This window comes from Saimiri boliviensis, chromosome 13 (genome assembly GCF_048565385.1).
Source record: "Saimiri boliviensis isolate mSaiBol1 chromosome 13, mSaiBol1.pri, whole genome shotgun sequence".
Lineage (NCBI taxonomy): Eukaryota > Metazoa > Chordata > Mammalia > Primates > Cebidae > Saimiri > Saimiri boliviensis.
In genome coordinates, this window is record NC_133461.1 from 59,827,521 (window position 1) to 59,848,178 (window position 20,658).

Here is a 20,658-nt window from a genome sequence, read left to right on the forward strand (position 1 = left end):
CATCTTATCACATGTAATTGGCAATAATGGAATTGGCTTGTGTGGTAAGCCAACAGATGTGCAGTTGGAGTGTAATTTCACACTCCTGAACCTCATTGAGCTCAGTCGACTTATCTGATCATGTTGAGAGGTACTGCTTTCACCAAACGGAATTTAAATAAGATGTGGCACAAGACGTGTTGAGAAAGAAGCACCAGAAGCCACCCAACCTAGCAGCAAAACAGTAGGAATTCGAGAAACACTGTTGGGGAAGAGGACAGATGTGAAAACTGTTTATTTGTACTGAGGAGGTTCCCAGCCACGAGGCACCTGCAGAAAAGCACATCACTTCTGTTACAACACGAGACGTGGCCTTCACTTCACAGCTGTGGCAAATCCCAACTCGCCCCACAACACATTCGTCTGCCCTCTGACCATCATTCAATGTCCCTCCAACTTTATTCAAGTCTTCTCATTAAAACTGTTTCCTAATCTCTGTGCTATTAATGGTATTTTCTTAACACATAATTCTGTAGATAAGGAAAAATGATTAAAGTGTCATTATTTGGTGCTTTTTTTATATGAATCAAAGATCTGACGTTATTTTTCCCTCAAGCCAGAAAATAACAGGGAAGAGAAAGCACGAAGATGTCTCATCCTTAACGCAAACCGTTCACGTGCAAGTCGCACAGGCCGGCTGGCTCTCCTCGCACCCCCGGTCACTTGGCCTTCTTGCCGCCTTTCTGGGACTCCAAGGCAGCCATCCTTGCCTCCTCCTCTGGGATGAACACGCTGACGGTGAAGTCGCTGGTCTCCGAGCCATACTTGTTCTTCACAACCAGCCCGTATTTGCCCGAGTCAGCCGTGCTCACACCAGTGATGGTGAAGTATGCGGTCTTCCCAGCCTCAAACTTGAGGGTGCAGTGGTCATCTGAGGCCAGGGCCTTCTCATTCTTCAACCACGAGACCTCTGGAGTTGGGTCTCCCCACACGTTACAAGTAAGATTAAGGGCCTGCAAGACAGGTTTTATGGGAGAGAAGAAGATAAATCAGATATAATAGATGCAACGTCAGCCATCTTGCTGGCTGGTGGTTTGGCATGAGCAAAGGGAGGATAAATAAAAACCTCCCAGACCAGGATTTAAAATAGTTATATGTATGCACCCATGTGGGTTACAGTTTGAAATAACATTTGAGGAGGTCTCCTCAAGGCCTTTTTGTGCTTTCTGGCTTCTGGAATGCTTCCTATCAAAAACACACGAAGGAGTTTCCATCTATTCCCCATTTTCACTTCCTCTTTCTTAAACATATAGATCCTTTTGCTCTCTTGTGGCATTTTGGGTCTGAGTAGAGCAATCTCATTGCTGTAATTGCCACCTGCTCACTTTGCATTTCATTTGCGTCAAAGAGCCCAGCAGCAGAATCATAGCAGCTGCTTCAGATCCTGTTACTAATTTTCAAATTCCACCACCTTCTTTCACTTCTCTCCTCAAACCCCATCCAATCTGTTGCAGTTGCAGTGGTCCCCTACCAAAATGCATTCCTAAAGAAAAGATTCCCATCTGTGCTGAAACCTTATTCTAAAAGATCGATATTCTAGATATACATGTAGATACAAGGTCTACAGTTCTACCTTACCTTACCTTTTTTTAATTGAAAAAAATTTAGATAATTGTAAATTCACATGCAGTTGTAAGAAATAATAAAGAGATCTATAAGAAATAATAAGGAGATCTGGTGTGCCATCTACCCAGCTTCCCCAGTGGTAACATTTTACAAAACTGTGTACAATGTTATAAACAGTTTATTGACATTGATGCAATCCACTGACCTTACAGTATTTAGATTTTTCCAATTTTACTGGCACTGATTTGTTTTTGTGTGTGTTTCATTCTGTTCAATTTACAGAATATTTTCATCACTATAAGAACCCCTTGTGCTGTCCTTTTTTAATCACACTCACCTCCCCCCTCCAACTTCCAACCCCTGTTTCTAATATCTGGCAACCACTCATCTGTTTTCCATTTCTAAAATTTTGTCATGGCAAAGATATTATGTAAATAGAATCATGCAGTATATAACCTTTCAGAATAACCTTTGTAACTCAGCATAATTCCTTGCAGATTCATCCAAGGTGCTGCATGTATCAATAGTTTATCCCTTTTTACTGCTGAATAGAATGTCATAGTATGTTTACACCCTTCAGATTCACCTAGGCTTTCTCCAGTTTTGAACTATGATGAACTAAGTTGCTATGAACATTTGTGTACAGGTTTTTATGTGAGAATAAATTTCTTTCTCTGGGATAAATGCCCAGGGATACAATTGCAGGGATGTATGATAAATGCATGTTTCATTTTTCTCTTTATTTAATTAAAAAAAATAGAGAATAGAGATGGGGTCTTGCTATGCTGACCAGGCTGATCTTGAACTCCTAACTTCAAGCAATCTTCCCATTGTGGCCTCCCAAGGTGCTTGGATTATAGGTATGAGCCACCATGCCCAGCCCATGTTTTCTTTCTTTTTTTCCCCCAGAAATTGCCAAACTGGCCGGGCGCGGTGGCTCAAGCCTGTAATCCCAGCACTTTGGGAGGCTGAGATGGGTGGATCACAAGGTCAAGAGATCGAGACCATCCTGGTCAACATGGTGAAACCCCATCTCTACTAAAAATACAAAAAATTAGCTGGGCATGGTGGCGCGTGCCTGTAATCCCAGCTACTCAGGAGGCTGAGGCAGGAGAATTGCCTGAACCCAGGAGGCAGAGGTTGCGGTGAGCCGAGATCGCGCCATTGCACTCCAGCCTGGGTAACGAGAGCGAAACTCAGTCTCAAAAAAAAAAAAAAAAAAAAAAGAAATTGCCAAACTGTTTTTCTGTGTGGCTATATAATTTTGGCTTAGATTCCCACCAGAATATACAAGTGATTCACTTTCTCCGCAGCCTCTTCACCATTTGTTGTACACCAGCCCATCCAGCTCCTATTCTTTATTACAGCAATTCTGATAGGTGTGGAGTGATATTTCATTGTGGTTTTAATGTTCACTTTCCTGGTGGTTAATGATGTTGAATTTACTTCACATGTTAAAGTTCCATTCTTGTATTTTTCTCTTACTAAAATCCAGAAGTGATAAGGAAAGAACTAGGGCTCACAATGTAGAGAGAAACAGCATCCTTCTACATATGCTTCTAATGGTGTTACATGATTATTTGTTACCTCTTTTGTAGGTGTATCATTTAAAATTGGCTAGATTAAGAAATCTGTTTTTCTCCCATCACTAATTAATATTTCTTATTGAATTACCCTACAAATACATTTCAGTCAAAAAAAGAAGTGTCCAATTATTATACTTAAACACAATGAGCAGATTAAGTATATGCTTTTGGAAATTGTGATTATTTGGGAGTTAAAGCTTTCAACAAAATCAAATGAAGAGTCTCAAACACTCCCAAACAGTCTAGTGGTTAGGAAAAAAAAATGCAAAAAAACCCAAAAAATCAAAACTCCCAAACACCTTAGGTATCATGGAAAACTCATTATGTATACTTAAGATTTGAGTTCTGCATTAAAAAGTACTTTCACATACATTCTCTTTCTTAATTCTCAGTATGACCTAGTGAGTTGTATATGTTTAACCTTGTTAGGTGAGGAAAATGGAAAAGAGAGTCGAAGAACAAAAGAGCCCCTGCAATGCTTGAGTTTAAAGTTCACTCTGATCATATTTTCCACCAAGGAGGAAATACAGTTGAATGAAACCTACCACTTGCTAAAGCATTTCCACATGCCTGGCTTTGTTACCCGAATTCCAACCACCCACTGTATGTCTTCAGTGCCCTCTGAAGTAGAAAGTTTGTTCCACTACAAATATCTCTACCCTAGGACTGGTACACTGAACTTGTTTTAATTTATTTTTTGTAGAGTGTCTGTGTTGTCTAGGCTGAAGTGAAGTGCCATGGTCATGGCTCACTGCAGCTTTGACCTCCTGGACTCAAGCAATCCTCCCACCTCAGCCTCCAGAGTAGCTAAGGCTACAGGTGTGCACCACCACACCCAACTGAATTTTAAAAATATTTTTGTAGAGATGGGGTCTCATTATGTTGTCCAGGCTAGTTTGAACTCCTGGGTGGCAATCGTCCTGCCTTGGCCTCCCAAAGTGCTTGTTTATAGGCATGAGCCACTATACCCAGTGGCTCTAAACTTTTTAATGAAACATCAAGTTAAAAAAAGTGAATCTAGGTTAGAAACTATGTTGGTTTGCTCAGACTGTGTCTAGTTAAATGAAGGTAAGAAAGGCCTTATTTGGCATCTTTATCTTACAAGAGCTCTTTGGAAAATGTACAGTACTTGTTTGGGACAAGTTTCAGTGATTTACCTGAAATTTACAATGTTGTAATCTCTTGGAGAGATTATTATAGAGCCAGGTTACATCAGTTTAAAATCAAAGGGAAAGAAAACAGAGGTGCATGTTTTTTTTTGTTTTGAGACAAGATCTCTATTATCCAGGCTGCAGTGCAGTGGTGCGATCTTAGCTCACTATAACCTCTGCCTCCTGGGCTCAAGTGATCTTTCCACTTAGACTCCTGAGTCGCTGGGACTACAGGTGTGCACCACTACATTTCGCTAATTTTTGTATTTTTTGTAGAGATGGGGTTTCGCCATGTTGCCGAGGCTGGTCTCAAACTCCTGAGCTCAAGCTATCTGCATGTCGCCTCCCAAAGTGCTGGGATTACAAGCGTGAGCCACTGCTCCCGGCCTGGGGGCACATGTTCTCAGGATCCCCTGGAGTTCTGTCACAGGGGAAAAAAATTAATAAAAAAGAAAGAAGCCTGTTTTCTTTTCTTTTCTTTTTCTTTCTTTTCTTCTTCTTCTTCTTCTTTTTTTTTTAGAGTCTCGCTCTCTCGCCCAGGCTGTGGTGCAGTGGCGTGATCTTGGCTTACTGCAGCCTTCGCCTCCCTAGTTCAAGCCATTCTCCTGCCTCAGCCTCCCAAGTAGCTGGAACTACAGGTGTGCGCTGCCATGCCCAGCTAATTTTTGTATTTTTAGTAGAGAGGGGGTTTCACCATGTTGGCCAGGATGATCTTCATCTCCTGATGTCATAATCCATCCACCTCAGCCTCCCAAAGTGCTGAGATTACAGGTGTGAGTAACTGTGCCCAGCCAAGAAGCCTATTTTCAACAGAACTAGAGCCTATAGAAATTTCCATATTCCACTCTGTTAGAGGTAATTTCTTTCTTCAATTTTCTTTGTCATACAGTTAACACAGAACATTTTCAGTTTCTCATAATTTTAAAGGGCGACTCTTGAAAGATATTACATATATCTATTAGAGATAGACTTTTATCCCGATGGTTGATGTATAAAACATTAAAATGATTGGAAAACTGATTTTTTTTTCTTTTTTGAGATGGAGTCTGGCTCTGTTGCCCGGGCTGGAGTGCAGTGGGTTGATCTTGGCTCACTGTAAACTCCACTTCCCGGGTTCAAGTGACTCTCCTGTCTCAGCCTACCGAGTAGGTGGGATTACAGGCACTGCCACCATACCTGGCTAAGTTTTGTAATTTTAGTAGACAAGGTTTCGCCATGTTGGCCAGGCTGCTCTTGAACTCCCGACCTCAGGTGATCCTCCTGCCTTGGCCTCCCAAAGTGCTGGGATTACAGGCATGAGCCACCGCACCCAGCCAGAAAGCCGACTGATTTTTAACCTTGTGTTTGTTTACTCTGGTCAAGTATAAGCAAGTGGAATAAGATGAAGACAGTAGGCCGTTAAGGGTATCTTAAAAGAAGGAACATGGTCTGGGGCACTGGAACATGTTCCTAGTGAAGAAGGAGCAGGCACAGGCGTGCTTTATGCTTACCTTCCCCTCCTGGATGGTGACCACATCTGGGAGACCTCCCAACACTCGGGCACGATCTGTAAGCATAGGCATTTCAGGTTAATCACTGCAGTGGCGAGGCCAGCGGTCATACTCAAAAAACCACCTGGGAGGCTACACTTGCAATTTAGTTTCCCTCTCCTGATAGTTCTTTTAGATAGTTTTCGACATGCAAAAGAAGAAAATGATCCAGGGATTCAGGATTTTTTTTTTCTTGAGACAGAGTCTAACTCTGTCATCTAGGCTGGAGTGCAGTGGCACAATCTCAGCTCACTGCAACCTCTGCCTCCCAGGTTCAAGCAATTCTCCTCCCTCAGCCTCCCAAGTAGCTGGGATTACAGGCATGCACCACCATGCCCAGCTAATTTTTGTATGTTTAGTAGAGATGGGGTTTTACCATGTTGGCCAGGCTGGTCTTGAACTCCTGACCTCCAGTGATCTGCCTGCCTCTGCCTCCCAAACTGCTGGGATTACACGTGTGAGCCACCACGCCTGGCTGGATTCAGGATTTTAATCCTTCTTTACCAGTATATTGTTTGTGTGTGGGGGTGCCTGTATCTGTACCTAAAATACCAGCGTGTGATAGCTTTCTCATATCAAGACCTGCTCTACCATTTTCATGGCTATATTCATCCCTGCGCCTTCTGTACCTTAGCAGGGCTAAGCTCAAGTAAGGAGAACAGATTTCTATGGGCAGCCTCCAAGCCTAGCCTGGCCTTTTTTGGGGGTTTCCATATGATGAGATAAGGTTGCATAATGGAAGGGCGGTATGCTAGGAGACTGGAGGATCATGCAGATGTAAGCATTTTTGTTTTTAAGAGACAGGGCCTTATGTTACCCAGGCTGGTCTTGAACTCCTGGGCTCAAGTGTCTTGCCTTGGCTTCCCAAAGTGTTGGGACTACAGGCTTGAGCCACCAGGCCTGGCCATAAGCTTTCTTTGAGGCTTTCTCTAGAGAGTGTCTCCCTTTCTTGTCCCCTGGTTGTTCTTGGTAGTGCCATGCAGACCACTGTGTATGGCTGTGAGTATAAAGGCCCCCAGGTGAGGAGACGAGGCACAGGATAGGTGCTGAGATCCTGGGCTGGTGCCCTTGCCAAGTTCTGTGCTCTGGGCATGACTGCCTCAGCCCCTAGAAAGGGTACATTTCTGTCATTCACTCAAAGGTGTTCTCTCTGGCATGAACACAGCAGCCACCTCCCTCTCATTTTTCAGCCTGGTTCTGTTAATGTGTGACTCTTGGCCCTCCTGTCTACAATTCCGTTCTCCACTAAGTGAGGCTAAAGCTTTGCTTTTGGTGAAACATGACAGCATTCTACTTCTGGTTCCATCACGCCACCTGTAAGCCTAACCCTTGTCTGGTTCCCTGTGTGACATGCTGTGTGATACTGGGCAGCTCACTTTACTGGGTTGGGCTCAGTCTCCTAATTTGCAGAATGGGACAAGGGGTTGCATTAGACTTGTGGGTACTATGATTATTTCTGAATAATGCCTTTTAACCAATCAAATGCTGCCTTTTCTGATACTACCTACGTCTTGCCTGGGCATGCCTACATGTGCACTGGGGGGATGGCAGGGAGCCACCAGGAATTTGTGCCTTATACATGGAGGGGCCTGGCCTCCTCAGCTCCATGGTAGCCCTGGTATTCAATTGTGGGGGGGAAACCTGCTTGGAGAACCCCTCTCTTCCCGAGAGCTTTCCTTTCACTGAATACATTCTGCACACCTCACCCTTTAATGTGTCCACGTGCCTCATTTTTCCTGGTTGTGAGACAAGAACCTGGATTTAGCTGTACTAAGGAACAAAAATCCTGCATCAATTTGAAGCAAGTGTTTCATGGCTTAAAAAAGTTTACAAACATGGAACTAGAAGAGCTCTAAGGTTGCCTTCAGTTCTAAAGCATTCATGAACTCCTTGCCCACAGAACAGTTTAAGAATCTGCAGACGGAAGACTGCTTGTGGATGTAGGCTTTGCTCAGTAGCAAACAAGAACGGCTCCCTCTTGTTCAATACCCACAGCTTACCCTGTGACCTCTGATGCCCCCGTGCCAGCCTCTGCTGCTTACCCCTAGCTGCAGTCCACAAATTCAGGGCCTGAGCAGGAGTGGAGAAAGCAGAGACGGGAATGGAGTGCAACAGTGCAGGTTTCAGGTTCAAAGGTTAAAGTTCCATCCAGAAGCACATGGAGCCCTGCAGGGAAGGATGACTTTCCTTCTCGCTCCTCCCTTTCCTCTTCACATCCAACTCAGGTGAGCTCTACCATTTTAGCCCGTAACAATTTTAAAATTCTGGCTCCCACTGGCACAGAGAAGCTGAATTAGTATTATGGATTAGTTAGTGACTCCTATGGTCCTGTAAGACTGAATTCTACAAATCTGTGTGTGTGAAACAAACAGCTCACAGGAAGGCAGCAGTGTATGTGTTTCTGGGTACACAAGCAGACTTGACAGACTGGTGTTGGTGCTCTTGGACTGTGTCTAGTCACATGAAAAGAAGAAGGGCCTTATTTGCATTCCCAGGAAAATGCACAGTACTTGTTGGGGACAACTTACAGTGAATTTACCTGATATCAAATTTACAATGTTTCTCTTTTGTTGTTGTTGTTTTTTGTTTTTGAGACAGAATCTCACTCGGTCGCCCAGGCTGGAGTACAGTGGTGTGATCTCGGCTCACTGCAACCTCCACCTCCCTAGTTCAAGCAATTCTCCTGCCTCAGCCTCCTGAGTAGCTGGGACTACAGGCGCACGCCACCATGCCTGCCTAATTTTTGTATTTTTTAGTAGAGATGGGGTTTCACCTTGTTGGCCAGGATTGTCTTGGGACTCCTGACCTCCAGTGAACTGCCTGCCTCAGCCTCCCAAAGTGCTAGGATTACAGGTGTGAGCCACTGTGACTGACCCTAACAATGTTTCTTTTCTCCAATATATATACATTTTTATGAAACATTGTACCTGCAAGTAACTAACAACCTATTTTATGATTTGCAGCCAAGAAGTTTCTCAGGATATCTGGGTCTTAGCTCAAGTCAAGGGTGGGGTGACATTCTTTACAATGTAACCTGAGACTTTCTTTTCATAGACATTCTTACTCAAAAGACTAAAATGAAAACATATGTAGAACAGCTAAGATTTAAAAAAGAAAAAAAAAACACTTCCACTCTCCTCCATCTGTAGTCATAATAGCAAAATAAAATTATCTTTTGAATCTACAGCAGGAATTTGTGTGAAAATGGTTTACTTACTTTTCTCGGCGATGGCAGCTTGTCTGTGGTTGAGAGAAACGAACAAACAGACAAACAAAGAAGAAATCTGTGTTAGTATTACTTCAAAGTAGTGAACCTTGATGACATTTTCATTGCCTCAGGAACATTCCACCTTTCCATATAATAATGGGAAGTGCTGCTTCTACTGTGCTTTCTAAAATAAAAGCCTCTTTCTCTCAGAGTGGTGAGCAGTAAGCAAGTTTCCAGGGAATGAGCTCATGCAAGTGGCATTTGTTAGGACAAGGGACTTACTTCAACCTCTGGAATTCAGCATAGGCCTCATCGTATGCTTTAAGAGAAAAAAGAAAAGTTAGAATTTTCTCACCCAGAATTGATGACACAAAGGAGCCAATGAAAATTTACAACTGGAGAGCACTGTGATCCATCCAGACATGACTAAACCAATTTCGATTAAGATTTTGCCTGTGTGTTCACTCCACAGCTTCATGTACTTAACAAGGCCAGGAGGTACTTTCTAGGTACAAAATACGAAATTGATTTTAGAAGATTTCGACTCATCAAGAGAGCTTCAATCCCTCAAACAGAAAGGCAAAGATTAGCTCCAACAAAGAAAAAATGGAAATAAAAGTCTGTTTCTTTTCTTTTTTTTTTGAGACGGAGTCTTGCTGTGCCCAGGCTGGAGTGCAGTGGTGCAATCTCCACCCACTGCAACCACCACCTCCCAGGTACAAGCTGTTCTCCTGCCTTAGCCTCTCAAGTAGCTGAGACTACAGGTATGCGCTACCACACCCAGTTAATTTTTGTGTTTTTAGTAGAGATGGGGTTTCACCATGTTGGCCAGGATGGTCTCAATCTCCTGACCTCAAGTGATCCACCCACCTCAGCCTCCTAAAGTGCAGGGATTACAGGTGTGAGCCACCCTGCCTGGCCATAAAAGTTTGTTTCAAAGAAAAGCTAGTTGTTGAGTAAACATCCTGAGTGTCAAAACAAAAACAAAAACTTTCTCTTACTAAATTATCCCCGACATCATAGCCTCCGAGATAGGCTCTTTCCGTTATGCTGTCTGGTCTACTTGGGTAAAAAGGCACAATGAGTTACTGTAATCACAGAGTGTGCTGGCGCTTGCCTGAAGCAATGTTTCTTATGTCATGATGGAGAGGAGATGAAAGCAAGTAGGACAAGAAAATCAGACCTATATAGCTCTCAAATCTTTTTTTTTCTTCTGTGCCTGCAGAGTAAGCCACTTTGATTAAAGACTCAGGCAAAATGGCAGCTTCATTTTTTTTTTTTTTTAAGAGACAGGGTCTTGCCATTGCCCAGGTTGGAGTGCAGGAGTGCAATCATAGCTCATGGTAGCCTTGAACTCCTGGGCTCATGTGATCCTCTTACCTCTCAAGTAGCTGGGACTACAGTGTGTACTACCACACCTAGCTATTTTTTTAAATTTTTTATTTTGTAGAGACAGGGTATTGCTATGTTGTCCAGGCTGGTCTGGAACTCCTGGGCTCAATGGATCCTCCTGCCTCAGCCTCTCACAATGTTGGGATGAGAGATATAAGCCACCATGTCTGGCTGGTAGCTTCATTTTGAAATCTCTCTTACCTCATCTTTAATCTCCTCAGTGGTCTAGGAATCATAATATTTTAAGTCTAGAGAATGTTTAGATAATACTAGCTTATTCCCTCATCTTATAGATGGGAAAAATAAGTATAAGGCTAGGCTTAAAGTTGCTGGCCCTGATTTTTTCTCCTCTGTAAAATGAGGGGTAGACTAGTTAGGCAGACCCAGGCTGAGGTCAATGCTTCTTCTTGTCCCCACACCACTCAGAGAGGTGGGAATGGCCGAGCCAATCTGTGCTTGGTGGCAGTGGCAATGCTGGCAGGACAATCTACAGCCTCTTCCTTAAAAGGGATTTCAGGGTGGGGTAGTTAAATATGCTTTGGTAGACCAGAGAGTAAAAATAAAATTTAAAAAAATTTAAAATTTTCCACCCACTTCCTGCTTCCCTTTTCCTATTGTGTTTCAGATTGTCAGATGGAGTGTGGAAGAAATCCCGTTACTGTGCGCGTGTGACGCAGGCAGAGTGTGTCCTAGAAAGTCCGCATCCCTCGGGAGCAGCTGCTCCCATTACTGCAGGTCCTGTATCGAGTCTTTCCAGTCACCGTGAGTGGGTGGGGTGAAGGCAAGGGGATTCAGCACCAAAAACACTCCAAGCAGGGTGAAGGACTATGCTCTAAATGATGGATCCACACTCTGAGGCTGAAAAAACCTGAGTTATTACATACTGAGACTGCATTTTTTTTTTGAGATGGAGTCTCGCTCTGTAGCCCAGGCTGGAGTACAGTGGTGCAACCTTGAATCGCTACAACCTCCGCTGCTTGGGTTCAAACAATTCTCCTGCCTCAGCCTCCCAAGTAGCTGCGATTACAGGCATGAGTCACCATGCCTGGCTAATTTTTGTATTTTTAGTAGAGACAGGGTTTTGCCACGTTGGCCAGGGGCTGGTCTCGAACCTCTGACCTCAGGTGATCCACCTGCCTCAAACTCCCAAAGTACTAGGATAACAGGTGTGAGCCACAGCGCCTGCCTGAGACTGTATTTTAAAATGAAAAAGTAGAGGAAAAGTCAGTCCACAGTTTCCTTTATTAACTCTTAATATAGTATAGACAATACTAAAAAAAAATTTTTTTAAACAGAATCTTGCTCTGTTGCCCAGCCTGCAGTGCAATAGTATGATCTTGGCTCATGGTAGCCTCAACCTTCTGGGCCCAAGTGATCCTCCTAGCTCAGCCTCCTGAGTAGTAGGGATTACAGGCATATACCACCACACCTGGTTAATTTCTTAAAATTTTATTTTTGTAGAGCTGTAGTCTTACTATATTGCCCAGGCTGGTCTTGAATTCCTGGCCTCAAGTGATCCTCTCACCTTGGCCTCCCAAAGTGCTAGGATTAAAGGCCACTGTACCTGGCCGACTATTTTATTTTTCAGGAAAGAATAAGATGAAGAGTATAGTTTTGAAAAAAGATTAAATAATGGCTCAGTATTTTTCAATTTTTTACTTATAACTGAGCATTTTTTTATTACTTATTTATTTATTTTAATAGAGACTGAGTTTCGCTGTGTTGCTCCAGGCTGGCTGGTCTTGAACTCCTGGGCTCAATTGATTTTTCTGCCTCCTTAGGTTGCTGGCACTACAGGTGTTGTTGTAGAGATAAAGTCTCACTCTGTTGCTCAGGCTGGTCCTGAACTCCTAACTTCAAGCCATCCTCCCGCCTTGGCCTCTTAAAATGTTGTGATTACAGGCATGAGCCACCATACCCAACGCCCTTCATTCCTTTTAAAAGGCTCACTCATCTAGAGTAATTTGAATCTGGAAAATAACTCTTTACCTTGTCCAGAAAGATCCACTGTCTTCTGATGTCCAGTTTTGCCATCAAAGAGCTCCATGATGTACTTCCCTTTGTCATTCGGGGTGGGCTCATTGATTTGTAGCCAGATCTGTTCTCCCGTAACCCCGGTCTTAACCCTGTCTGAGTATTTAATGGCGGTTCCACTGTAAAAATCAAAGAAAACATCCTTAGCGTTTGCTTCCATCCAGTGCTGATCTTTACTTTGTCTCTTATTGACACTCTTGACATAAAGTTTTGTAGGCTTTTAAAAAAACAAGGGATTCGCTGGGAGCGGTGCCTCATGCTTGTAACCCCAGCCCTTTGGGAGGCCAAGGCGGTGGATCACCTGAGGTCAGGAGTTTGAGACCAGCCTGAGCAACATGGAGAAACCCCATCTCTACGAAAAATACAAATCAGCCAGGCTTGGGGGTGCATTCCTGTAATCCCAACTACTTGGGAGGCTGAGGCAGGAGAATTGCTTGAATCTGGGAGGTGGAGGTTGCAGTGAGCCAAGATCACACCATTGCACTCCAGCCTGGGCAACAGAGCAAGACTCCATCTCAAAACAAACAAACAAACAAACAAACAAAACTGAGGGATCTGTATATGTTGTTCTTCTGCTTCAGAAAAATTGTGGGCCATGACATACAGAACTGGGATTCTAAGGCCCAAGTTCTGACAGTCTGAACATTTATTAATAACTCATTATAGGCTGGGCATGGTGGCTGGCACCTATAATCCCAGCACTTTGGGAGGCTGAGGTGGGCGAATCACAAGGTCAAGAGATTGAGACCATCCTGGCCAACATGGTGAAACCCTGTCTCTACTAAAAATATAAAAATTAGCGGGGCATGGTGGCGCACGCCTCTAGTCCCAGCTAATAAGGAGGCTGCGGCAGGAGAATCGTTTGAACCCGGGAGGCGGAGGTTGCAGTGAGCTGAGATCATACCTCTGCACTCCAGCCTGGCAACAGAGCAAGACTCTGTCTCAAAAAAGAAAAATAAAAAATAAAAAATAAAAAATAAACTCTTTTTTTTTTTTTTTTTTTGAGACAGAGTTTCGCTCTTGTTACCCAGGCTGGAGTGCAATGGCGCGATCTCAGCTCACCGCAACCTCCGCCTCCTGGGTTCAGGCAATTCTCCTGCCTCAGCCTCCTGAGTAGTTGGGATTACAGGCACATGCCACCATGCCCAGCTAATTTTTTTGAATTTTTAGTAGAGATGGGGTTTTACCATGTTTACCAGGATGGTCTCGATCTCTTGACCTCGTGATCCACCCGCCTCGGCCTCCCAAAGTGCTGGGATTACAGGCTTGAGCCACCGTGCCCGGCCAAAAATAAACTCTTTATAGCAGTCTCAGGTCCAGTGTAAATCACAATACTACTGCTTCTCAGTGGTATTAATTATCTTTGTTTTTGTTTGGGTTTATTTGTTGGACTGGGGTAATCTATAAAACTAGAAGGCCAAACTACATATTATTGTACTGCATATTTCATCTAGATAATCTACGGCTTGTAAAAATCAGATTTTACAAGCTAGCTGAAAAACACACTTATGGAGGCTCACCTGTGTCTGACATCTATTGACATATTTTGTTACAAAGCTATTTAAAACAGACAAATATGCACTTGGTAGGAGAGCCAAGAGTGAATAAAAAGCAGAGTTGCTGCCAACGTGAATGAGTCACGTTCTCTGCCCCAGGATGTGAGTTTCTCAGAATTCTACAATAGGTCATGGGCAGACTCATGAAATGTATTCTCTGCAAGAATATAAGGAAATACAGCCCTTTGTTTTGTGATCTTATGGAGTAGAAATGCTACCGATATAGATGAACTAAGAGAAAGCTAGGTAGACATACTTTTAATTATGTTAAAAGAAACTTTATGAAGAAGTTATTAAAAGTGAGGAAATGTTTAAAAAGTGGTATGTAAAATAACATTATTATAGTAACCATCATGCATAGAAAAAAGGCTAAAAGGAAGTATCCTAAAATATTCATAGTAGGGCTGGTAAAACTATGGATACTATTACAATTTTTTCTAATGTATATTATTATAAATGTATTTTCTGAAGCAAGCATTTCTTATGTCTGTTGTAATAAACAAAATGAACTTTAGAAAAAAATAGAAAAGCAAAATTTCTAGCTAGGTACGGTGGCTCACACCTGTAATTCCAGCACTTCGGGAGGCTGAGGGAGGTAGATCATTTGAGGTCAGGATTTCGAGACCAGCCTGGCCATACGGTGAAACCCCTGTCTCTACTAAAAATGCAAAAAATGAGCTGGTTGTGGTGGCACGCGCCTGTAATCCCAGCTACTCAGGAGATTGAAGCAGGAGAATAGCCTGAACCCGGGAGGCAGAGGTTGCAATGAGTCAAGGTCATGCCATTGCCCTCCAGCCTGGGTGAAAAAGTGAGACTCCTTCTCAAAAAAAAAAAAAAAAAAAAAAAAAAAGGTCCTACTTAAAAGTTTTTAGCTTTCAAATATTTAGTATTTTTAATAACATTAGATTTTAAAAATAACATTTATTTATCCAAAAAGATATTAAAAATTAAGATGCCATAAAACGTAGGGTAAAGAAATCCATCTGTACCCCACAGATTTTAGCCTGAGCCATAGATGTGTCTTAGAGAGTTAAACAGAAAGATTGTCCTCTGCCTTGCTATAAAAAAATCTGTTTTAATTCTTTAATCTCTGGGTAACATGGATAAGAGTATCTTCCACCTGCAATGTGCTTCAGATAAAACAGGTATGATTGGCCCTATTTTCTATAAGAGAAAACTGAGATTCAGAAAATTCAATGACCTGCCTAAGATCACAAGGGAAGATAGGAGCAAAGTGAAGACTAAAATCTGTTTCAAGGGTTTTTTCCCACAATGCCACATACCGACAACAAAGACCATCTTTATCCCTGAATCTCATGGGCACGTGGAAACAAGACACTCAAGTAGTTGACTAGACCAAATAATGAAGAAGCTTATGCTTTTCTCCTCTAATAGCAATTTCCTCAAAACATACTTTCAGTGTTCTCAGTTTTGAACAAGTAATTCTTTCAGAGATGATATAAAGCTTTTTGACTGATGATTGAATGAATTTTACTTCTCTCATTCTTCAGACTGATATATTAGAATGTCCTGGATGTCAGAGAGGAATTTCCTAGAATTTGATCTATTTTAGCCTAAAATTACTTTCCTAAAATGTATTCTGAAAGAAACTGAACAAAGGAATAAGTCCCAAGCATTCTACATTGGAATTTTACTAATTTTCGTTTTTATGACTCAGGAAATAATAAATCATAGTACTAATGAAAACACTGTTTTATACAACAGTAAGGTCATCTTAAAGAAAACACAAATGGCTGCTTTGTGGGACCTGGCTCTGGCTAACTGTTCAATCTAGCCCAGTGGTCCCCAACCTTTTTGGCATCAGGGACTGGTTTCATGGAAGACAATTTTTCCACAGACCAGGTCGAGGGAGGGTTTTGTGATGACTCAAGCACATAACATTTATCATTAGATTCTGATAAGGCGTGCACAACCTAGACCCCTTGCATGCGCAGTTCACAATAAGGTTTGCGCTCTGATGAGAATCTAATGCCGCAGCTGATCTGATAGGAGGCGGGCTCAGGTGGTCATCCCCACTCGCCTGCTGCTCACCTTCTGTTACAAAGCCCAGTTCCTAATAGGCCACGGACTGGTACCAGTCCATGGCCTAGGGTTTGGGGACCTCTAATCTAGACTTCATGCAACTGGAATCCAGTGGTGGGCAGTGCCATGGTAAACCGGGCTCTGGAGTCAGGCTGCCTGGGCTAAGCTTTGACCCACCTCTTAGCTGTGTGACCCCAGGCAGGTCACCTCCCCAAGCCCGAGCTTCCTCATCCCTCAAGTGAGGAGCACCTACCACGTAGAGTGGTGAATATGAAATGAATTCACATACATAAATGGCTTGGAGCAGTGCCTGCATACTGTCAATGCCACTGAGGGTGCAGTGTAAGGAAACACATTATATGTACCCTCCTGGGGATGCCACGTGACCTTTCCAGTGGGGCTCCTAGGAACATGGGCAGTTTGGAAGAAGCGTCCGCTGCATCCTGAGACTGCACTGAAAGTGGCTACGCCCCATCAGATTAGCTATGCCAGGCCTCTGTTCTCTTTCAGCTCAGGATGGTTCAAGGAAGCACAGAGGTTAAGGACACTGTCAAGAGTGTAAATGGGAGGCCTGGTTTGATTTAGAAACCGATTTCGGCTCTTGGAATCCCAGAAGTGAACCTGAATAGAGTCCCTGTATAAATGCACAGAGGTTGCCTGGGAATACAAAGATCTTTGGGCTCAATCCAGTTCAAACCCAGCTTCCTCAAAGTCACCTTAAGATCTCCAAAGCCTTCTGAGGGTGGACAGAAACATGCTAATGTATTACTCTGCCAGCTGCTGTTAACAACAACAATAATCTTGGGCACTCGCTGGATTAGGCTTCTTTGGTGAATATCGTGGGAAATGTGGTACCTCCTGGTGCACACTGCTTCATTTCTGTTCCTTACCATAACCCGTGTTAACCATGTGTATAGAGAAAAGGCTAAGAATGTGGCTCCCGATGCCGGCACTGCAGAGAGAGCCCAAGAATGACTGCCTGGAGGTGGAGGCTGCATTATACAGATGTCCATGAATTATGGTACTTCTTAAATCACAAAGGAAGATGTACTGTAGCTATTACTGGCCTCAGCACGTACATGTTGCGGGAAAGACCTAACCTCACAGTAAGAGAATGTCCTGGGTGTTTCTGTCTTATGCTCACCAGTTCCAGACCTGAGAATTAAGAAGACTCCTTACTCGAGAAGAACAGAATTTTTTTCTCCCTATCTTCCTGCCTTCCAGCGGGAAAATAATTTCTTTCTTTCTTTCTTTCTTTCTTTGAGACAGTGTCTCACTCTGCCACACAGGCTGGAGTGCAGTGGTGCCATCTCAGCTCACTGCAACCTCCGTCTCCTGGTTCAAGTGATTCACATGCCTCAACCTCACCAGTAGCTGGGATTACAGGTGTGTGCCACCACACTTGGCTCATTTTTTTTTTTTTTTTGTATTTTTAGTAGACACAGGGTTTCACCATGTTGGCCAGGCTGGTCTCGAACTCCTGACCTCAAATGATCCACCCGACTTGGCTTCCCAAAGTGCTGGGATTACAGACATGTGCCACAGTGCCTCGTGGGGAAAGAATTTCTGCACAGCAAGTAAGTTTCCATTTACTTACTTGTGGGACCAGTTAACTTTCAAATCTTCCACATAGTAAGTTACAAATGAGTACAGCCGGATGCCTTCAGCTGTGCTCTGGATTTTCAGGTCTGTAGCAGACAAAGCTGAAAGAAGAAAATAGTATATTTCATGCATCTGTACACCCTCCTGGCAAGAGGATTATAAAGCATTGTTGTGGTGGGAAATGTTTAACTTACCTATTTTTTTGCATACTTCTGTCATCAGTTCCTTAAAGGCTGTGGAGAGAGATTCATAGCCAAAACTTTAGCAGAAAAATTCTCAGTGTAAAGTTAAATCTCAAATTCTTAGCTCTCAGAACTTCCCTCTCTGGGTGAAAGGAAATGGAAACAAGGGAATGTGTTGACCCATTGATAAGGAGTGTTCTTTGAAGAAATAATTCAATTTTATCAAGTTTTAAAAGATCCCTGCTTGTTTTGATATTTTTTCCCTTGAGTTCTTTGTAATTATCGCCATATTTACATTCTAGAGAAAGGGCCACAAGAGATTTCTAGGAAGGTTCTTGGCTTTGAGATTTGCTTTCTCCTTAATTCCCAGGAAGGCTTAGTTTACATTAGAGGACATTTTCTTATCCGTGTCATTGATTCATAACGAATTAACCATGTAGGTCCCCTGGCCTTTGTCAGCCTCATAATGCTTTTTGCCAATAAACACATTTAGCCCACCTCCACCTAAAGTGGGAAGGTGACATTAGTCAGACTTCTGCTGTTTGTGAGCAATATTATTTTAAAAATCTTGTTCAGTAACAGAATGCTAAGTTTGGGGGTCCTGTGTAGATTTTCATCATCATGATATATTTGTCCTCAGTAGACTCTGAAAAATGCAAGTTGCTTTCTTGCTCTGCTAAAAATTGCAAGGCCTGAAATTTCATATATAAATCTTGCTTGCTACCTTTAGAGTGGACTATTTTTCATCATGCTTCTCACAGAAGTTTTTGAGCCTGGAACATTCTTTACAGAGTTGAAACAAAAATAACGATTTAAATTGAAAACAGAACCCTTGCGGACTCTGCACTATAAATTCTCTGAGGATCAAAAATATACTTCTGATTTTGAAGATGACTAGAAGTGAAGTAGTTTTGAATAAAACAGTTCACTCTGCTGGAATTTCAATTAAGCCAAAATCTGTGGACAAAAAATCAGCCTGACTTCAATTGTCAGCTCGGCCTCAATCATCAATCTGGTAAGCTGTATGCAGAAACACACAAGACAGACCCCAGCAGCTGGTGGACTGACCTTCATCCACAAGCTTCAGTCTGCTCTTATCTTTTCCTCGGTCATCTTTCAGGATAACTTCATAAATCCCAGCATCTTTCTTGGAAAACTAAGGGGTAATAGATATACCACATTATACCTTTTGTAGCCTGAGGGCATGGTATCTGCATTTTTTTTCTACTGCTTCTTCCTTTGTTTTTTTGTTTTTGTTTTTGTTTTTGTTTTTTTAAGAGACAAGGGTCTTACTCTGTTGCCCAGGCTGGAGTGCAGACAAGTGGTTATAGTTCACTGTATCCTTGAACTCCTGGCCTCAAGCCTTGGCCTCCCAAAGCACTGGGATTACAGGTGTGAGCCACTGCACCTGACCCGGTATCTGCATTTTTAAAGGCCCTTGATTTACGGAACTGCCATCAAAGCACACTTTGAGCAAGCATCTAACTGTGTGAGTGGTGAACTGTTCACAGATGCAGAAATGTGCCTCTCCATAATGATTTGACCAGTAAGCTAGCAGTCCTGACTTTTTACATTCTAAGGCTGTAACTGATAGGAGGCCTAAAGTCCTTACCTTTTACTCTGCTTTCATTTATTAAAACAAGTGATCACTAGTTTTATAGTAATATATTTAAATGCTGTGTTCTTTTAGACAGAAAGTAGATAAAAATCTCTCCTTAAATGAATACCATGTGTGATGTCTCTATACTTTCAGAGAACAAATTACCAGGAGGCTTAAGTACAAAGAAAGAAATATCCACTTAACTGCCCATATATGGATAAAAATAACTCAGGAAAGCAAGAGTTGTGGCATTCAGCTGATACTGGTTTGCTATGTAACAAATCCACACACGTCACAAGGCGAGAGAAGCTTTTGTGTTCCTACAACAGTTGGAAGTAAGCTAATATAAATCCCCTGGTCATGAAAGGAATACAGAATCTAGTCGCTGTTTTGGGGTAAGATAGAGGGTAGAAACCTAATATAATACATTTCACATTTATAATCACCTACCTCTGTTATAAGCAGGGTACATATACCATCATTAAAGTCGTGCTTTTCATCCACTGATATCTCCCTCTCATCCTTGTACCACACAATATGAGTCTCCTTTTTAATATTGGCCACCTGGGAGAAAAACCATAATTACTTTTCTTAAAATAAGGAAATGTACTCTTGTGAAGCTAAACAGTTCTTAATGCAGCAAGATACAGAAGAAAAGGCACTGAATGTGGAGTGAGAAGACATACATTTTTAAAGGAATCAATTGAAAGTTATTTTAATTGAGAAAAGAGTTTAGAATCAAGTGGACACAAATAAATAAACCTAAATCAATAGCATCTCTATTTCCAGTAGTGAAAATTGACTTTAAAATCATGTGGTAGGAAAGAAAAGAGAGAATAGATACATTTATACTGACACACATAATTAAATGAAAATAGAAATCTCAAAACCAAAGGAAGACAAATCCCATCAGATTAAAATACAGGCTGTGTTACAAAAACAAATGGCTTTATTAAAGTAAGCCCCAATCTATATCTAAAAATTTAATAAAAGATAAATGAAACATTGCAAATATATGTGGAGGGGAGGCATGGATTAATAAATTAATTCACAATTTTGATGAGACTCACTTAGATACACTAATCCACTCATCATATCATCTATTTCAAATGGACTGAGCAACTACATATGGTTAAAGGGATCTTGAACTTTATCTACAATGCTTGCATT

The 20,658-nt window shown here is 42.2% G+C and overlaps 1 protein-coding gene across 3 annotated transcripts in view; it reads right to left on the reverse strand.

Moving 5' to 3' along the window:
- Positions 1-244: 244 nt before the first annotated feature.
- The window catches only part of MYOM1 (myomesin 1), a 194,559-nt gene continuing 174,145 nt past the window's right edge, over positions 245-20,658 (reverse strand). For all 3 annotated transcript variants that reach the window (XM_074383712.1, XM_003924808.4, XM_003924809.3), the window contains 9 exons: positions 19,939-20,052; positions 18,957-19,044; positions 17,901-17,939; positions 17,702-17,807; positions 12,461-12,624; positions 9,362-9,398; positions 9,089-9,111; positions 5,833-5,888; positions 245-992 (listed from right to left, as the gene is read on the reverse strand). In XM_074383712.1, coding sequence (XP_074239813.1) covers positions 699-992; positions 5,833-5,888; positions 9,089-9,111; positions 9,362-9,398; positions 12,461-12,624; positions 17,702-17,807; positions 17,901-17,939; positions 18,957-19,044; positions 19,939-20,052 — 921 coding nt within the window. In that variant the 3' untranslated portion in view covers positions 245-698. The remainder of the gene's footprint in view (positions 993-5,832; positions 5,889-9,088; positions 9,112-9,361; positions 9,399-12,460; positions 12,625-17,701; positions 17,808-17,900; positions 17,940-18,956; positions 19,045-19,938; positions 20,053-20,658) is intronic.